General features: G+C 39.5%; 2 protein-coding genes across 17 annotated transcripts in view; both read left to right on the top strand.

The window, feature by feature from the left end:
- Positions 1–18,410, top strand: part of MCTP1 (multiple C2 and transmembrane domain containing 1) — a 536,345-nt gene that overhangs the window by 487,722 nt on the left and 30,213 nt on the right. The window lies entirely within an intron of this gene.
- Positions 10,643–11,196, top strand: LOC134370928 (low molecular weight phosphotyrosine protein phosphatase). The gene has a single exon (XM_063087865.1). It carries the CDS (start codon positions 10,643–10,645, stop codon positions 11,117–11,119), a length of 477 nt encoding a protein of 158 aa, XP_062943935.1. The 3' UTR covers positions 11,120–11,196.

Raw genomic sequence — 18,410 nt, 5'->3', positions numbered from 1 at the left:
TCCATTCAATAAGTACTGTGCACTTGAAATGTTCAAAGCACTATGCTAGATGCTGCAGATAACACAGGGTTGAGTGCAGTTCCTGTCCTCACAGAGCTCCACTGTCTCCTGTCAGATTACTCTTCTTTCCATTCTCATAACCACCACCCAGTTTCAAATCCCCCAGACCTCAAATTAGCCACCTTCCAAACACTCTCAGCTATAACACATCTTAAGAATGCTGCCAACAGTCACTGAAGATTTCCTGAGACAGTATAGCCTGCTAGTTAAGAGTATTGGCTCTGGACCCAGGCTGCTGTGTGATGTTGGGCAAGGAATTTCATCTCTGTCCCTTAGTTTCCTCATCTGTAAAGTGGGGTTAATAATAATTCCTACGTCATAGGGTTGTTGTAAGGATTAAATGATTAAATATATGTAAAGCTTAGAACAAGGTCTGGCATATAGTAAGAATTTCATAAGTATAATCTTAGTAGTAATAATATCATTATTATTATAATCACTATTATTATTAACAGCAGCATTATCAGTCATGAGTGCTCAGGAAAATTGTCACATTATTAAGTGGAACAGAAAGTTTGAGTAGAAATAGATTTCAGACAGGAAGAAAACTACTTCTGTTTCTAACATGTTGAGTTTGAAATGTCACCAGGCCATCAAATTGGGTATTCTAGCAGATGTTAGAAATAGAAATGTGGAGTTCAAAGAAGAGGTTATATAGCCAGGGACTTAAATTTGAGAATTACCCGATAAAGATCAAAAGTCATCACCAAAGCAGAGGACGTTGAGAGTGGAAGGAAGACGGCCAAGGACAGATCTGTGGAGAATGCCTCGACTTAAAGGGCAAAGGAAGGGCGAAGAACAGAGCATATGGCTGAGAAGAATGTTCAGAGTGATAGCAGGGGAATCAGAAGGATCCCTATCATGGAGACCAACAGTGTTGAGAAACATAGCGCTAGAATTAAATATGGCAAATGTCATGGAAGATGAGCACTAGAAGAAAGTCACAAACGTTGGTGATTAGATTTGTCATGGTCTTGGTGCTCATAGTTTCCCTAGAGTGGTGAGAGCAGAAAGCAGAGGACACATCACAGGCAGCTGGGGTGACTGCCCTTCAGAATGGTTTGACTCTGTAGCGTTGGGAGGGAGGCAGGACAGAAACTTAAGGAGTTGACAAGACCTTGGGGTTTGGTTTAATAATAGAGAGAAGGAACCAGGAGAGAAGGAGGAAGCCAGGGCTGGAAGAGCGGAGGGCCAAGGTCTCAGAGAGATGGGAGTTGTGTGGAAGCAAGAGCACAAGGGATGAAGCTCCCTGGGGAAGTTCTGGGTGAGGAAGGAACGTGGGTGTTGAGGAAGCACATGTGGCCTCAGTTCTCTCAGGAAAGAGGGAGAAATGGTCACTTGGTGAGAGTGTGAACATTGGGATCGGAGGCTCTGGAGAAAGGGAAATTGAAAGAGTACTTGGAAGAAATGTGATCGCCATTCAGCATAAGTAGAATAAATGGGTCATCAAGTCACAACAAAGGCCCCGCTGGACATAACAGGAGTGTACAGTAGCCCAAACCGAGCAGTTCATAGGTAAACAGCTGGAATAATTTGTATAAAAACAATATAATATAGAAAGTACATAAGGACACGTACAATAAAGTTCATATAGGTTGCAAGTGAAGCCAAAGTTGAGTGGATGGGCTGGGAGAATGGCAAGGCGTTGGGCAGAGGAAGCCTCCAAATCAGTGGGATGGGGAAGGTTTGCTCACCATGTGCAGGTGTAAATGGCAGAAGCAGATTATGTGGTGCTTCAGACTTTTAGATGCTTTCTTTCCTTCTCTTTCTTATGTGTTTATAATAGAAAATTCTGCCTGGATAACAAAAGAGGATATACTTTTAAAGTTAAGTATACTTTGGTACTTCTGAAAGCATCGCTCAAAGTACTTAGTAAGGAAAGTTGGATTTTGTTTCTCTGTCTTTTTTAACTTTCCACCTATGGCTTTAGATGAAGTCTGCTTTAAAAGAACAAGAAGGAAAAAGGTGATGAAGAGAGTTGTGAATTGTAGAAAAACATCTACAATGTTCTTCTGTCACTCTCACGGATATTGCTTAGCATTCTGAGTTTTAAAAATAACACAGTTATTGAGATTTTAAACTCTGTGGATGCAGAATACATTTTTGAAAATAAGGCTTTTTACTATGCATAGACAATTATAGTCCACTGAGAAAATGATGTATTTTTCCAATACATTTTTATTATGTACTTAACTGACGGACCTTCCCAGCTTCTTCACAGACATTCCACTCCATCAGCTACTGTACATAATATGCTTCTTAGGAATCTACTTAAATTTGTATTTACCTGTGAGGCTAGATTGGCTCCAGAGGACACAGTCCTTTTTTCCTTGAGTAAATTATACATATTTTAGAAAACTATCTAAAAACATATTTATCTCGTATGGAATTCTGGTCTCAAGGGTAATTAAGACCAGTTTTTAAAAAGCATAGCCAATGAAGTTTAACTCTCTCAGGTAAATAAGATATATTTTATAATCATCTAAGAACGATTTCTCTCTTCCTTTCCTTCCCTTTCCCTTCTCCTGTAACTATCACCATGCCTCTTTTATCCACATACTTAGTAATTATTTCAATGTTTCCTCAGATACTGCTTTTCTCTTGGGGGCCAGAACGCCAATTATGTTTTCCTTTCATTCCACGCTCTGGCAATGGTACATGGAAGAGGCGTAGTCTACCCTACATATACAAGTAATTTCTAAAAGAGAAGTTACTTTGTAAAGATCCACATTCTTCTGCGTATGCATTTTCATTAGTCTTCCCATTTTAAGAAGGCAGTTCCAATGCAGGGAAGTTTACTTGTATAACTAAGAGGAGTGTTTAGTTTGCTAAGAAATGCATAATTGAACAAACACAATATTTTGAGAATATCTTAAAAATGGAAGTGATACCTGAAAGGAAATGTGCAATAGCATCACTGTAATTATTTGTAAAAACAGCTCTATGCCACATTTATTATTAAAACCAAAGAAATAAATGAAATTTCCTAGAAATACATTCTTTCTTGGTTAGCTATTTTGCGTTTCTAAGACACCCTTTACACACTGATTTCTTTGCCATACACTGAATAATGAAAATGCTCATCTCATTGTTCCTTTGCTGTATAAGAATGTTGCAATATTTGTGACCTCTTCCCCCCCCCCCGGGAAGAAAGCAGTAGGAAACCGTGTGACAATAATTACTAGGTGGTTTGTGCAGACTGCATGAGAACAGAACTAAAAACTTGGGAAAAATCTGTCTCTTAGGAACTGTAAATGAGTATAGGGAATAGAAGAATGCTTGGTTTGTTTCTCATCATCTCTGCCTCTGAGGAGCAATCCTTTACATTTCATGAGACTGACTTCTGAAACTGCTGTGGGTAAATGTCACTGCTGTATGTGCACTCTTCCACAGGGAGGTCAAGGTTTCTACTGGCCTCTTCCCAGCCAGGGTAGTGGGGAGCTAAGAGTTCATCCTGCTCTGCCTGAGTCACAGTGAGCCCCGAACCAGATCCTCTGGGTTTAGGACTCATAAAACCCTCCCTATTAAAATATTTGCAGAGATGGCTAAGCTTCAGGACCTGGATGAAGAATTTCTAGTGGCCTAAATCCTAAACAACGTTCCTGCCCAGATTAGTCGTAGAACTCAGGTGACTATAAGTCCTGGTTTACAGAGTAGAGTCCTAGTTTATGCTTGTTATCCTGATATAATTATCAATAGCACCCCATTTCACTTTCAGAAATGTCCCAGTTTGGATAATAAACGATATGATCTCTCTATTTATATGAGGTCTTTGGTCAGAGTTTTGTTTCCCTGGGTGTTTTTGTGTTTGTACTTCTTATGTTTATGAAGGGTTACATTTGTCTTTTTTTCCACTCAGCTAAGTTTGAGGAGATTTAAAATTTAAAAGAAAAACCCAAACCCCCTAGTTTTCAAAATAATCTTGAAACCATGTGAAAATATAGATTCTTTAGCCCACCTCAAGAGATTCTGATTCAGTAAGGATGGGGTGGGACTCAAGAGTTGTTTTAACTAGCTGGTTCTTAGGCACCCGAGTTTGAGAATTTTAGTTTCAAGCACCCTTTGTGGGTGCCTAGCTATTTGACCCTTAACCTCTGAATCCAGGTACATATGAAGGGTATAACTATGAAGGGAATAACTATGAAGGGCTCTGGTGAACATTTGGTCAAACTGACCGGCTGCAGCCTGGCTGTGGGAAACTGACGGTTTGAATGGCTACTATTTCCCAAGCTAGCTCAGAGGGCCCGTCCTCATTACCTCGTGGTTGGAACTCAGATAATTATTTTGGGTGAAATTCAATCAGAAGAACCCTTCCCCAAATCTCCTGCCAAGCACACAGGCACTGCTTCAGCCAGGTGAGTTAATTCACTTACCTATTTTGAGTATTTTGCAAGGAGAGTGGTGAGTACGGATTGAATCGTGTGTGTTTCATCTGGAAGTTTGATACTAAAAGAAAAGACAAGTCCTAAGTGATTCAGCTCCCCCTTTCCCGGCCCTTCATGCGTGTGGCATTGTGTGCAATCAAGGACACATGCCATTCACCAGCAGCTCCGCTTTGCTGACACTCTCAAAGTCGTCCCTCCTCTCACAGCTGTCAGTGCGCTGTGTGCTTTATGCATTCCTCTGGGCCCATGATCCACGCATTCCACACAGCAGGAGGAGCAGACACCTGAACAAAAGGAAGCAAGGACTCTTGGCCTCCCAGAGATCAGGGCTACAGGCCTTGCACATAGTAACAAACTGGCATTTTCATTCTCCAGGCCACTTTTATTAGTCTTTCAAGGGCACCTGCATTGGAGAGGCCTTAAAATTTTTTGCCTCATGCACATCCTCACCACCTCCCTCCACGCTGCCTTGCCCCTTCTCTGTACACTACCTCACATGCCTGGGCTCGGTAGAAGGAAATTAAACTGTGATTTGGTATGCTAAATTACCTGAAGTAAAAACTGTAATTTGCAATATTATTAAGTCATCACTGTCACAGATTTCAATTTCTTTCTGTTTAAACCCCTAACTCACAGCATCACTCTTTTCAATTATTACTAAAAGGAGAAAAGGAGAGAGAAAAGCACTTGGTTTCTCTTCTGACGTATCATATTTATCAGGAAAATGAAAATATGCTTCTGAGCAGTTACTTCAGTCTGGCCAATTTCTAGTTAAAAACTCCACATTGCTTTCAAGGTATACTCTTTCATGTCTAAGGGCACGTGGAAAAAGCATGGGGCTACTTGGGTGCTCCTGTCAGTGTGGGTCAGTTGCAGGAAATGGAAATTCCACACTTCTGTTTCCAAAGAAATCCTGACCAGGTTTCAGTCTTGGATCATGGGGACTTTACTTTCTGTACTGCTATTTCCAGTCCTTCTGGAAATACTTGGATATTTCCTCTGAGCTGGCAGCACTGATGGCCTTCACTCCTGCCAGAAGCTTAATCCCCTTCTGCCACATTCTCTGCATTGCTGCTTTGAATTAGGCATCAATATTTTCTGTAAGAGCAGACTAGTCAGGAGAAGCTAGGTTTTGCTGCAGTAATAACTCCAAATCTTGAAGGCTTAAAACCACAAATGCTTTGCTCCTTTCATATGCTGCCTGAAAATAATACTTTCTTAGGGCTGGCCCGTGGCTCACTTGGAAGAGTGTGGTGCTGATAACACCAAGGCCATGGGTTCGGATCCCATACAGGAATGGCCGGTTAGCTCACTTGGGAGAGCATAGTGCTGACAACACCAAGTCAAGGGTTGAGATCCCCTTACTGGTCATCTTTAAAAAAAAAAAAAGTATACTCTTTTATACTGATGGCAGGCACGGGCAGGAGACTTTGCCTCCACACCTTCATTGTACCCTCACCTTGGGGCCCTTGGCCTAAATACTATGCTGTTTGGAATATTGCTAGTCACCAAGTAAGGAGAAGACTGGCTCTTAAAGCTTCCTGCTAGGAGAAACACAGACCACTTCTGCTCACTTTTATTGGCCAATGCAAGTCACTTCTAGGAGGTGGGGAAGTGTGATCCCACCACAGGCCCAAGAATATTTGTGCATGGTCTTATATTATGACATATTATAAAGAGCCAGAGTATTTGTGCATCATCTTAATGATTACTATAAGGGTCTAGTAGTTCATGATTCTAAAATAATGAAGGGAGAAAATGAGTATAAAAACCAAATTTCATTTACCCCAAAACACGTAATTTGAACAAGTAAGAAAGTAACGTTTCCCCCTGCACTTCAATAACATTACAAAAGCAAGGTACAGACTTTGATAACTATTGGGAAATAGCAACAATGAGATCTGATCATGGGTCCTCAAGGCTGGTATGTCCCTCTGCAACATGTACTCTGTTAATAAGTCAGCATTGATCTAGGGAACGAGGGACTGGACAATGCTATTTCCTCTCCCTGCCTCTTTCTCATTCAGCAAGTTCTCCACTGAAGGGTATAGATTTTACCAAGTGATTGTACAGACTTATGGTTCACTCAGGCTCTAGAGTAAGACTTCTTCAGTTTAGGTCCTAGCTACACCATGTACTAGCTAAATGATCTTGGGTGAATTGCTTAACCTCTCTATCTTAGCCTCAGTTTCCTCATCTGTATAATGAATGTAGTAGTCATCTTGTACTTAACTCACAGCATTGATGAAATGTATTTATGGCTCTCAACCCAAGGCTCTACTGATGTTATCCCTAGCAGGAGCTTGCTGGCAATTTTTTTATCCGCTTTAATACCAATACTTATAGATTCTGAAATCTGGGGAAACTAGCTCTTTTCGCACTGCTTTGACAAAATACTTAAAATATTTTTCTTTTCTTCAAAAACAGGTTTCAGGGCACAGGGCTGCATATATCTTAAGTGCTAGAAGGTGCCATCTAATAAGATATCATTGCAGTCCATGACCATACCACCCTGAACATGCCTAATCTTGTCTGATCTGGGAAGTATCTGATCTCGGAAGTAAAGCAGAATCTGGCTTGGTTAGCACTTGGATGGGAGATTGCCTGGGAATACCAGTTACTGTAGGCATTTTTTAAAAAGGAAAAAAAAAGGCACAGTGCAGGCATTTTTTGCCCAGTCCCCCACAGTAAATAATACTTCAGTTTACTCAAAGAAAAAAATATATAGATATAGATACAGATTTTTTTGTTGTTTCTTGGTGGCTGGCCAGTACAGGGATCGAACCCAGGACCTTGGTGTTATCAGCACCATACTCTAGCCAACTGAACTAACTGGCGAGCTCAAAGAAAATATTTTTCTTACTTAGTCTCCTTGATGATAGATCAGACTCGCAAAAATTATATAGATCGGTGAGGATTCTGAACTTTTTTCAAGGTTGATACGGTTTTTTTGTTTGTTTGTTTGTTTGTTTGTTTGTTTGTTTGTTTTGATAGCTGGCTGGTATAGGGATCTGAACCTTAGACTTTGGTGTTATAACACCATGCTCTAACCAACTGAGCTAACCAGCCATCCTAAGTATTTAAACATGATGCGCATAACAAAATAAGACATGGATGCTCAGAATCAAAATGTAACCTCAGGTCATAACATAAGTCAAGGACAAGAATGCTCTGGGGCCACAATTACAGCAGAAGATGAAAGATAACTGTATTCCTTGACCTTCTAGAGTCAGCTCATCTCCCAGACTTCTTATTGCATTGGGCACTATTGCTTTGGCTGGCCAGTCTACTGTGGTTATTCCACCGTGTGTAGTCAAGGCAACAGCATCTTGTCTTTACCCAGGAGAGTAAAATATATTATTTTCAATTTGCTTCTCTTATTTTCTGGTTAGCTTCAGGACCCAACAGAGAGCCAGAATTTTAGCATTATAGGACTTCTGGCTCAAGAAATTCTTCTTAGAAACTATTAGTATCATCACAGAGTCCTGAGACAATCATTGAGAAACTTAGAGTGCTGATAACAGTGCTCGAGAAGTAGATTTTTAAGGCAATGTTAACTATATTTTCCATGACATTCCAAGGCTATTAATAAAAGGAACAAAGTTCATAGAATAATAGCCTGCCCCACAGGAATTTTATTTCCAGTCAAAGATTTGAATCAACAGTGCAGAACTAAATATTTTTAGAACATGGGGCTAAGGAGGTCAAGCAATCATGGGTTTTGTCCTATAGCCACAAAGGATATACCTATGCATCTAACCATGTCAAAATGTTCCCTGGTAAAATGGGAGGCCACGTTAGAAAGTTGGCAGGGAGTGATGTGTATTCAGAACCACTCTGAGGAATCTTGTCAAGGGACTACTATCCTGATAATGTTTTAGTAGTTTCATAACCACCAAACCCTGATGCTCTGTAACAAGCACTAAGTTCTTACTATAAATGCAATTGTGGCATCTGTTTATCTAGTCTGAAAAAATGCTTTCCTCTGAAAGATAAACTAGGCCATCCCTATATAGGATCCGAACCTGCGGCCTCGGCACTTCCAGCGCCGCTGCGCTCCCGTTGCACTCTCCCGAGTGAGCCACGGGTTTGGCCCAGGAAACTGAGTTTTAAAGTCCATTCACCTTTGGAAGATCCAGAAGATGGAATAAAATCCGTATCAAATTATATGAATCTAATCATCTCCGTTAAAATGATCTAATTTTTCAATAGTATCAGATCTGCCTTATAGTTTCAAAGGCTCAATTTACTACAGAATAATTACCCCCATTCAGTTAGTAGTGAAAGACCACTAAGCAACCAATCAGAAGACCTGGACTCTATATCTGCTTCTGTTGCAGTCTGGACCAAGTGACTTTACCTTTCTTGGCCTAATATATAAAGCCGATTATTTGGACTAGAACAGAAGTCAGCAACCCACAGTCCCTGAGCCAAATTCAGCCCATTGCCTATTTTAGTAATAAAGTTTTACTGGGACAACGGTACACCTATTTGTTTTCTTAGTATCTTTGCTGCTTTCCTGCTTTCAATGGCTGAGTTGAATAGTTGCAACAGAGACCGTATGGACTGCAACACCTAAAATATTTACTATCTAGCCCTTTACAGAAAAAATATACTGACTCCTGAATTAGAGGCTATCTAAGGTAGATTTTCTGTTTCCTCAACTACAAAATGGGAATGAAAATAGTACTTACCTTATAAGATTGAGTCAGATGACAGTTCTTAATACAGTTCCTATATAGTGTTAGCTAATATATAATTTTATAATTGGTAATTAAATGGTAAGCATGATCACTCCCAGAACTGTAGCAATCAGTTTCCCATTACAGAAGACATAGTTGCTGCTGCAGTGCTCTGCTGAGGACGATACTTCATGTAAAGGAAATGATGGCAGTTCACACATGTGACTCTTGGACAACTGAAGTAACAAAACCCAATACAGGCAGAAGATATGCCAAAAGCAAGCTGTATTTCCAGCCTGAAGAGTGCTGGAAATGCACATTATTTAATTATCAACTTGATACTTGAGCTAGCTTTTGAAGGCTAAATCAGGATCAAACAAGCCAAGAGAGAAACTGAAGGTATCTGAGGTCATGGGAAGTGGAATGCCAAAGAGGTGTTGAGAGGCCTCTGAGTAGAAGAATTTAGCCAGAGCAAAATATTCTGATGCAAGAAGTGTGAGTGACAGGATGGTTGGTTGGGACCATATTGTAGAGTTTTGAGCACTAGAGCAAGGAATGTGGAAAGTTTCTTATGAGCCTTGAGATCCACTGAAGTTTTCTGAACCTGAAAGAAAGAATTAGTATTTCTGGAATAATCTACCTATCTTTGTGGTACAGAATGCATTAGAGGACAAAGAAACAGGAAATTAACTTCATTTTATGAAGATGAATTTCAGTTTTGTCTGAATTGTTGTTACAATTATAAAAATGTTTTCTATTTGTTGTTTATATTTGTTCCTCTTCTCTTCTCTGAAATTTCACTTAAGCCTACTTTACCTAGTATGTTTGAAATGGAGTAGTAGCTAATGCATCAATGTAAAAATCACGTTTTATTTTTTCTTTCTATAACTGCTTTAAAAAGCATTATTTTACATACACTTCAAAAACTTTTATAATATTTTTAATATATTCAACAACACTTATTGGGGGCCTATTGTGTAAAAGATAGAGGAAAATGAGTAAAACACGAGTTCTGCTTTCAATCTGAGAGGAAAAATAAAAGACATAAATGAATTAATGTGAGTAATTTGAGTATTCAGAAAGAGTGGAGGCAGAAAGGTCTCCATAAGTGTGGCTGATGCTGTTAATTGTCTACCCAATGCCATTGTCCCTTTTTCCCTTGCTAATAGAAGATTAATTTAGTACATCATGGCAAAGATTCTAATTACTTATAATCTAAGGTTTTATTACATTTACGAATGGCCATCTAATATAGTTCTGATCAAAGAGCTGGAAGAGGACATCTTCTGATAGTTTCTGGAAAAAGCTTTTTACTTTCTTGATAAAAGAGGACAGATTTTGCTGGCTCCGTCCTTCCTCCTCTCATCCTTTGAATGCAGATGTAATGCCTACAGCTGGGGCGGCCATATTACCACCACGGGGCAATAAACAAAAGGATGATGGAAGGGAAAGATAGAAAGTTCTTGGGCCCAAATGATATCTTTGAACATCTAAAACATCAGTAAACACAGGAAGATGGCCGAGCAGGTGCCCAAGTCAGTGCTATTCGTGTGCCTGGGTAACATCTGTCGGTCACCGATTGCAGAAGCAGTTTTCAGAAAACTTGTAACTGACCAAAATGTTTCAGATAATTGGAGGATAGACAGTGCAGCGACATCCACGTATGAAGTAGGGAACCCTCCTGATTATCGGGGGCAAAGCTGCATGAAGAGGCATGGTATTCCCATGAGTCACGTAGCCCGGCAGGTGACCAAAGAAGACTTCACCACATTTGATTATATACTGTGTATGGATGAAAGCAATCTGAGGGATTTGAAGAGAAAAAGTAATCAAGTTAAAAACTGCAAAGCTAAAATTGAACTACTTGGGAGCTATGATCCACAAAAACAGCTTATTATTGAAGACCCTTATTATGGGAATGACTCTGACTTTGAGGCGGTGTACCAACAGTGTGTCAGGTGTTGCTCGGCGTTCCTGGAGAAGGCGCACTGAGGCTGGCCATGCTCTGCTGCAGGCGGTGATCCGTCCCCACCCTCTGCATTTCTCAGCCAGTGTGCTCTACAGTCCAAGGCCCCAGCTGTTTCTTCAGTTGATTTCCTGTTTCATATCTTAAAAATAATTGTAGATGCAACTCAGTTGTGTTTGGCAGAAGAAAAAATAAAAATCTTTGATTCAGACAGTTTATGGGGGAGTTCATGGAGTATATCAAGTGTTTGTGCACTAGTTGAACCTCCCAGTTTGCCCCAATTACAAAAACAGTGGAACAAACAGCATTGGAAGGCACTTCAGAAAGTTCGTGGAAAGATCTGTATGTCCTGCAATTCTATTTTTCCACGAACTTTTTGAAGTGCCTTCATATAGAACAACAAAAATGAAGTAAAACATCACTTGAAAGGCCCAGGTCAGCACCTGAGCCCACTGAGACTTAGGAAATTGAGTCTACCTCTGCAGTAGTTTGTGTGGATAGCTTCATGAGGACAGGTGCCCTCTCTCACCTGTGCTACCTCACTCTTTGCCCCAGGGCTTTTTATTGAGTAACAATAGCCTGTGCATAGGAGATCACAGTCTAGATTAGAAGTGTTTTAATTCACACACACCCATAGTGCACACTTGTATGTTTAAAAAACAGGAAGGAGAAAAATTTTTGGAATTAATCTTCAACACGTGTAATACTTCTTTTGTCTGGTTTATTTCATGAGGTCAAATTATTTGCTCCTATTTGAACCACTTTGCCTCTGAAAATTTAATTATATACAGAAGTATGGACACTTGTATGCTGGTTTATCTTATGGTCAGTTGAAGAATATGTCTGTTTTACATACACATGTAAACTAAATGTCAGATATAAATTGGATTAGGTGGGAAAAAATAATTTCAAAAGTTGGAAAAAGTTCTATTGCATTGGCGTGCTTAAATTGATGTGTTAATAAGTATTCGTCAGCATTTAATAATCTTACAGGTAAATATAGGTAATTTCTGTGTACTTTGGGATAACTAATCTCAAATTCATATGGATATAAGTCAGAAAAGATTGTTGTCAAAATAAACCGGGGTGTTATAAAAATACAAGTGAGATAAAAAAATAAATAAATTAAAAAAATAAATAAAACATCAGTAACCACCAATCTCTGAACTTCCTATTATATGAGGAAAATTAATTCTACTACCTAAACTACTGTTAGTGGAATATTCTGTTCCTTGCAAGTAAATGCTAGAAGATTCACTGAGTAAAGTTAATTCTGTGTTTATTCACTTTTATAAATAAACATTTCTTCAGTGAATATTTCTTCAATAAATGTTTATTAAGCATATTATGTGTCAGGCATGGTGCTAGATGCTAGAAATACAAATATGATTCTGTCCCTAATTTCTCTCTGCAAGAATACTGGATGGTTTTGTTGAAGATACTCAGATAGAGAACATAGAATGCCTCTTTTCTCTCCTCCTCTGTCTTTGGTATCACACTAACTGCTCTCTGTCTCTACCTCCCAAGGTGACAAAAAGACACAAAGTGACAATGAGGCCAGGAGGAGCCAAATATATATGTATGCATTATTACACAGGCCTCCTCCCATGCCCTCAGAAGAAATGGAAAGAAGTGGCCCATCTGTAAGAGATCAAGAGAGCCAGTGCAACTCCTTTGTTCCACCTCACATCTTGCACCAAAGAGCATTCTCTGAGCTCTTGAGTAACTATAAAATCCTTGTCTAGAACATTATAATAGACCCATTTGGGGAAAAGATTCGTTCATTTGTGGGTATACTGCTGACAAACAGAAAGGTCCTCACTAAGCAAATCCTCAAACTGAAGTCCCTAAACTCTTGTATCTTGCTGCACTTGGGCTTATGTGGTAAGAAAACCATGGGTATGAGACGTGGCCGGAGAACATTTTTATTCTGTGTGGGTGGGAGTATGTCATAGAAATGCTCTGGAGTCTTCCTTCTCTTGTTGTTTTTAACATGTTAACAACAAATGGTTATCGGACAAGAAATGCTCGGTGTTCAGTCCCTGCCTTTGATACTATATTTTGGGAAATAAACTGAACACAAGTTTAGTCTTGGTATCAAATCTCAGGAATTACCTTTTGATAAGAAAACCCAACTGCTTCAGCAATGGTCACTTGGCTAAGATGCTTCAGTGATGGAGACATGAACAGAAGAATATGCTGTTTATCAAAACTCTACTAGGATAAAGTCAATTCATCGTTTTTGCCCATAAACTGGTGGTGTCTCCTCTCACTTTCCTTGTTTCTGCTAATGGCATCAGAACCGCCCTGTCACTGCAGCTCATAAGCCTGAGTCATGCCAACAACTTATATTGCTTCTCTTGCCACTCACTACTCTTCCCTCTCGCTACCACTGCCTTAACTCAGACCCTCATTACCGCCTGCTGGACACTGGTAACCGCCTACCAATTAGTCTCTTTCTTCCACCCTAGGCTCCTGCAGTCCAACCCAGATCTGCTTCCTAATGCCTCTAGCATGTAAATTCCATGGAGCAGAGACCTTGTTCATCGGCCGTGTTCACCATTGCATCCCCAGGACTAAGTACAGTGCTTGGCACATAGTAAGCCCTCAATAAATATTGGTTAGATGAATGCATCAAAAAGAACACTGACCTAGTGTTCCCTTGTTCAAAAACTTGATTGTCTTCTCCTTTCCCATGACATAAAGTCCAACCCTCCCTAGGCTGGCATTCAAGGAGCTCCAGAGCTTGGGCCACGGTCTGACATTCTAGTACTCACCCCCTCTACACTGCTTCATGTGCTCTCTGTTCAGCCAAATCAGGTGACATTACTTTTCCAAGACTAGATCTTTTGTCTGCTTTTAGTGTCTGAGCCTTTACTCTCTCTCCCTGGAATGCCTGGAAAGCCCTCCAGGCCATCTCTGCCAGTCTAAATCCTACCTGTCCCTTAAGAATCAGCTCTCATCCCTCTTCCTTCCTGAAGGTTTTTCTGAAGATAATAATAAACATGTCATTTGGGGGAGCTTACTACATGCTAGCTCACATTTTCTTCTCATAAAACTACTGTAAGGCAGAACTATTTACCCCCAGGTTACAGATAGTGAAACCAAAACTCAGAGCTATTTTAAGGATTTAACCAAGTTTGCACAGCACAGGCACGGCAGGATTTGAACCCAGTGCTAATACTACAGCCCCTGTTCTTAACCCTGCATCCTGTCATCCCATTATCTACCATAACTGCTCCTTGTGTGTTCTGGTAGCACAGGGGCTGCAAACTGGCAGCCAAAAGGCTGAATACAGCTGTGGGCAGGATTTTAAAATAATCTTCAAAAATCAAGAGATCTCATAGAAAAATTGGCATTTTGAGCTTCTCTTAAAAAACAGAAAGTTCTGACAACATTGGTTCTGGGTCCCCACATGGCCATGATTGCAGGGAGCTGGGTCATGGCTGCCCCCTCTCCATGGGGCCTGTACCCTCAACAGCCTGGCCTGCACAGGCATTTGAGCTTGTGTCCCTGATAACTCTGTTGGCACCTGTCATAAAGCATTTGTCACATTCTCCTTATCTCATCTCACCTTCCCGAGGCTGCAGGCTTCCTCCTCTATTTCTGTCTTTTCTGAGATGTTTTCCCTCTCCCTAGCGTGAAATCGGTACTTGGCATAGGCATATCATAGACGCAATTTTTTTTTATTGAATTAAATATTAGTAAGATTACAGGTTTGCTAATAAGCTTTACCTTTGATACTTCTCCAAATACAGCTTTTGGGTTAATTTTAGTATAGCCAATTCTTACATAGTCCCTTTATAGAAAAATAGTGAATAATCCTCCTGATTTTTTTCTGACACTGGATGACATTAATGTTTTCATTAGATTTTCATTAGACGTTTGTTCTTGATTGTTCTGTTTTGGTAGATGTGAAAATCTTTTTTTCCTTTCCCTGTGAAATCCTCCATGCTTCTGCCAGTCAGCCATCTCCCCTCCCTTCTATGCCTCTTTTGCAGAGCTTATCAGATAGCATCCTACGGATTTGTTTACCAGCCTGTTCCCTTCAGAGCAGGGACTGTGCATTAGTCATTTTCGTATCTCTTTCAGTCATCATACTGCCTGGTGGATAATAGGTGTTCAATACGGTTTCGACGACTGAATCATTGCCTGAAGTAGATACACAATAGATAGAAAGAGGATCTATACTGACATTTCTTTAGTCTGACACAAAGGAACATAGATGCTATTTCCTCAAGTTAATCAATGGCATCGATAGTTTAATATCGTATTTTTCTTTATATTTCTTTTCAGTTAATGTTAAAGTCTTAAACAGCAGAGTTATTTTGTTGTTGAATTCTTGGCAAAACCAGGAGGCTTCATAAGTTCCTTGTACTTTCTTCTTTTGAACTGGTTTGAACAGGCAGGAATTAGGTTCATTAGCTTTTGATTCTCTTTACTGCTGCCACCTTGACAGGCAAGTCATGAGACCTGTGGAGGGCTAAGGTTTGATCTAAGCATGTGGAGCAGCCATGGTTCCTGACTCAACTCCAACTTTGTTGACCAAAACAAATGACAGCCATCATAATCCATTTACTTAGTAGCACCAAGTTCAAGATGGGAAAACCAATAGAAATACTTAAAACTGGCACAAAAAAAAAAAAAAAAAAAAAAAAAGATGTACCTTCTCTTTTATTTTCTGCTGCTGAGTTATAGTAGAAGTGTTACAGGGTAATTTCCCCCTATAGTTTTCCACTTTTCAGTTTTACCCTAATATTTTATTGCCTTAATGATACTCAAGATTTCGCATTAAGGTCAAGGTCCAGGGTTCGATCGGCCAGCCACCAAAAAAATTTTTAAATTTTAAAAATAGCTTTTACCTTAAACTTCACAGCTTACATGATGTCACTTAAACATTCTGGAATATAATATGAGCTAACAGTTATAGAATATTGCTGTGGGCCAAGCAGTGGGATAAGTGTTTTAATTGGATCATTACATTTGATCCTTACAACAACCCTAAGAAACAGGTTTCGCTATTAACCCCAATCTTACATGTGAAGAAACTGAGGTTTGGAGAGGTTAAGGAACTCATGCAAAGTCACACCTGGTAAATCACAGAGTAGAATTCCAATTCAAGTCATGTAAGCATTTGCCCCTCTGCTATCCTGAAATTCTACTCTTACAGGCCTCTTTGCAGAAATTCCCCATCCAAAATACACTAGTGACTTTCACTAGAGAAGTTTCCTAACTTGGTGGTGTGGGCTGTTATTATTCAACTATTATTAAAGCATCTGAGAGGAAGCTAGACACAAGTTAAATTAATTTTTAAGTCATGCATTTAGCATTAGCAGAGCCTCCCAAAGTAGTTGTCAGATCTGAGTCCTCGAGCTTGCAGGATTCCCCTTTTGTCATCCAGGACTGGTTTTGTACTGGACCGCATCTTGATTTAACAGCATAATTATTAGTACAGGAAGAGCAGTCATTTTATTTACTAAAAGCAGGTATAAATGTTTGAATATTAGAAACCAGAGTGCCTCTCAGTGTTTTCTCTCATATTTTAGTCTAAGAAGGGAAATACAGCTAGAAATGCATAAACCAGTGTTACATTTTTATACTTCTATTGTGAGGGATCATTTCCTTTTTTTAACTTGAGATTTTAATTTACAGGGGTCAGTACGTGAGAACGTCTCCACAAGCCAAGTGTTTTCTGTGACATATCTGTGAAATTATAAATTTTGGCAACAGAATTGTAAATAAGGCTCTAATTTACTTCTCAGGGTTTTCTCACATTATACATAACCCTAAAATGAATAGTGAACATTTCACACTTGGGGAGAGAGGAGGTGGTACCAAGATGGCTGAGCAGGTGCCTGAGGTCACCCAGGCTTTTGACAGCTTCCCCACCAGCCCACTCTAACCTTAGTTCTCCTTGATGTGGATTCTTGGCTTGAATCCAGCACTTTGATTTCTCATCTTCATACAATAACTTATGTGTTTCTGCATCCTGTGTCCTCGCCTCCAGGAAGTCTTCTTTGATTAATCTCACCTCCCTGATTAATCACTCCTCTGCTCAAGGTCCCGCCAAAATTAATGGGCTGAGGATTCTCAAGTATTTGAAGGTATTTTCATGTAGGGTCTGTTCAGCTCCTCGAGGGCACCAAAGTCCAGTATCTCTTCAAAAGCACACAGAGGGTACTCTGTAAATATGGACTGGCTGGCTACATAAAAAGAGGCAGGGGCTGTCTCAGAATGAAGCCCTGTATATTTTGCATTAAAAAAATTGCTAAGATATCAGGAATATCTTATTTTAGATATATGTCTCCACTTACATTGAAATTATGAAATCCAATAGACAGTTTCCACCACTTACAACCACCCCAGATTTACTCCCAAGAGGCAGCTTGTTCACTGGGAAAACCTGACTCAGCAGGTTTAAATTATTCCTTTTGAGCCACTTAACTTCTAAATTTGCTCATTCAGTGGCTTAAATTCAACTTTAATACTGCATACACTCAAAACATTTGCATTTAATTGCAGCAGTAGTTTTCCTGTTGCCATCTGAAACATATTCATTATCAGTGTCAGGCTTACATTGAGAGAGTTTGGTTATTTATATCTAAAAAATCAAATTCAACAAAGATAACTGAAGGCATGTAAGTAGATTTTTCTACTTTTTTATTGTAAGAATATGCAGCCTGTAGATACACAAATTTGAAACCTTGGCAAATCATATTTTCAATGACTGTTTGTCTAGAGATAAATAGATATGTGTAGAGAAAGTTATTTTAAGAATAAATCAACATGAATTTTATTTTTGAAATGTATATATACATATATTTTCAATATGTGTATGATTCAAGAAAATATTGTGTCTGGCAAGTAATTGCTGTAGCACTTCATGTGATGAAGGGATTTGAGCCTTCTAAGAAATTTATTTTAAACTATCTTAAACCTTATTCCAAATTAAAGAACATTAAGATCCCATTATATGCTTAAAACTACAGGATTAAAATTGAGGCTTAAGGTACCAACGGGCTGGGTGTGGGCACTCCTTGGATTATCTGTTTTATTAAGATCACCATGTCATTGATGGCTCCTGTGGAGAAGTTCAATACCTTTTATTATTCCAGGATATATTTAAATTAATTTAAGAACAAAGTATTCCCCTAGATCCACCAGTTGTTTTTGCAGTAGTTTTAATCAGAACCAGAAGTGTGCTGGCTGCTGCAGGTGATGTCATGTGAATAAATATTGATTTCATGAATCCTATGCCCTGTTGATCAAACCACATTCCTGTCTAATGTGTTTGTGAAACAGTAAAAGTTTCTCTCT

Source organism: Cynocephalus volans, chromosome 2 (genome assembly GCF_027409185.1).
Source record: "Cynocephalus volans isolate mCynVol1 chromosome 2, mCynVol1.pri, whole genome shotgun sequence".
In the NCBI taxonomy this organism is placed as follows: Eukaryota; Metazoa; Chordata; class Mammalia; order Dermoptera; family Cynocephalidae; genus Cynocephalus; species Cynocephalus volans.
This window is presented reverse-complemented; position numbering and strand designations above follow the sequence as displayed.

Bases quoted from the DNA above. Each gene is read 5' to 3' on its own strand.
- LOC134370928 (XM_063087865.1), top strand. From the start codon at position 10,643: ATGGCCGAGCAGGTGCCCAAGTCAGTGCTATTCGTGTGCCTGGGTAAC.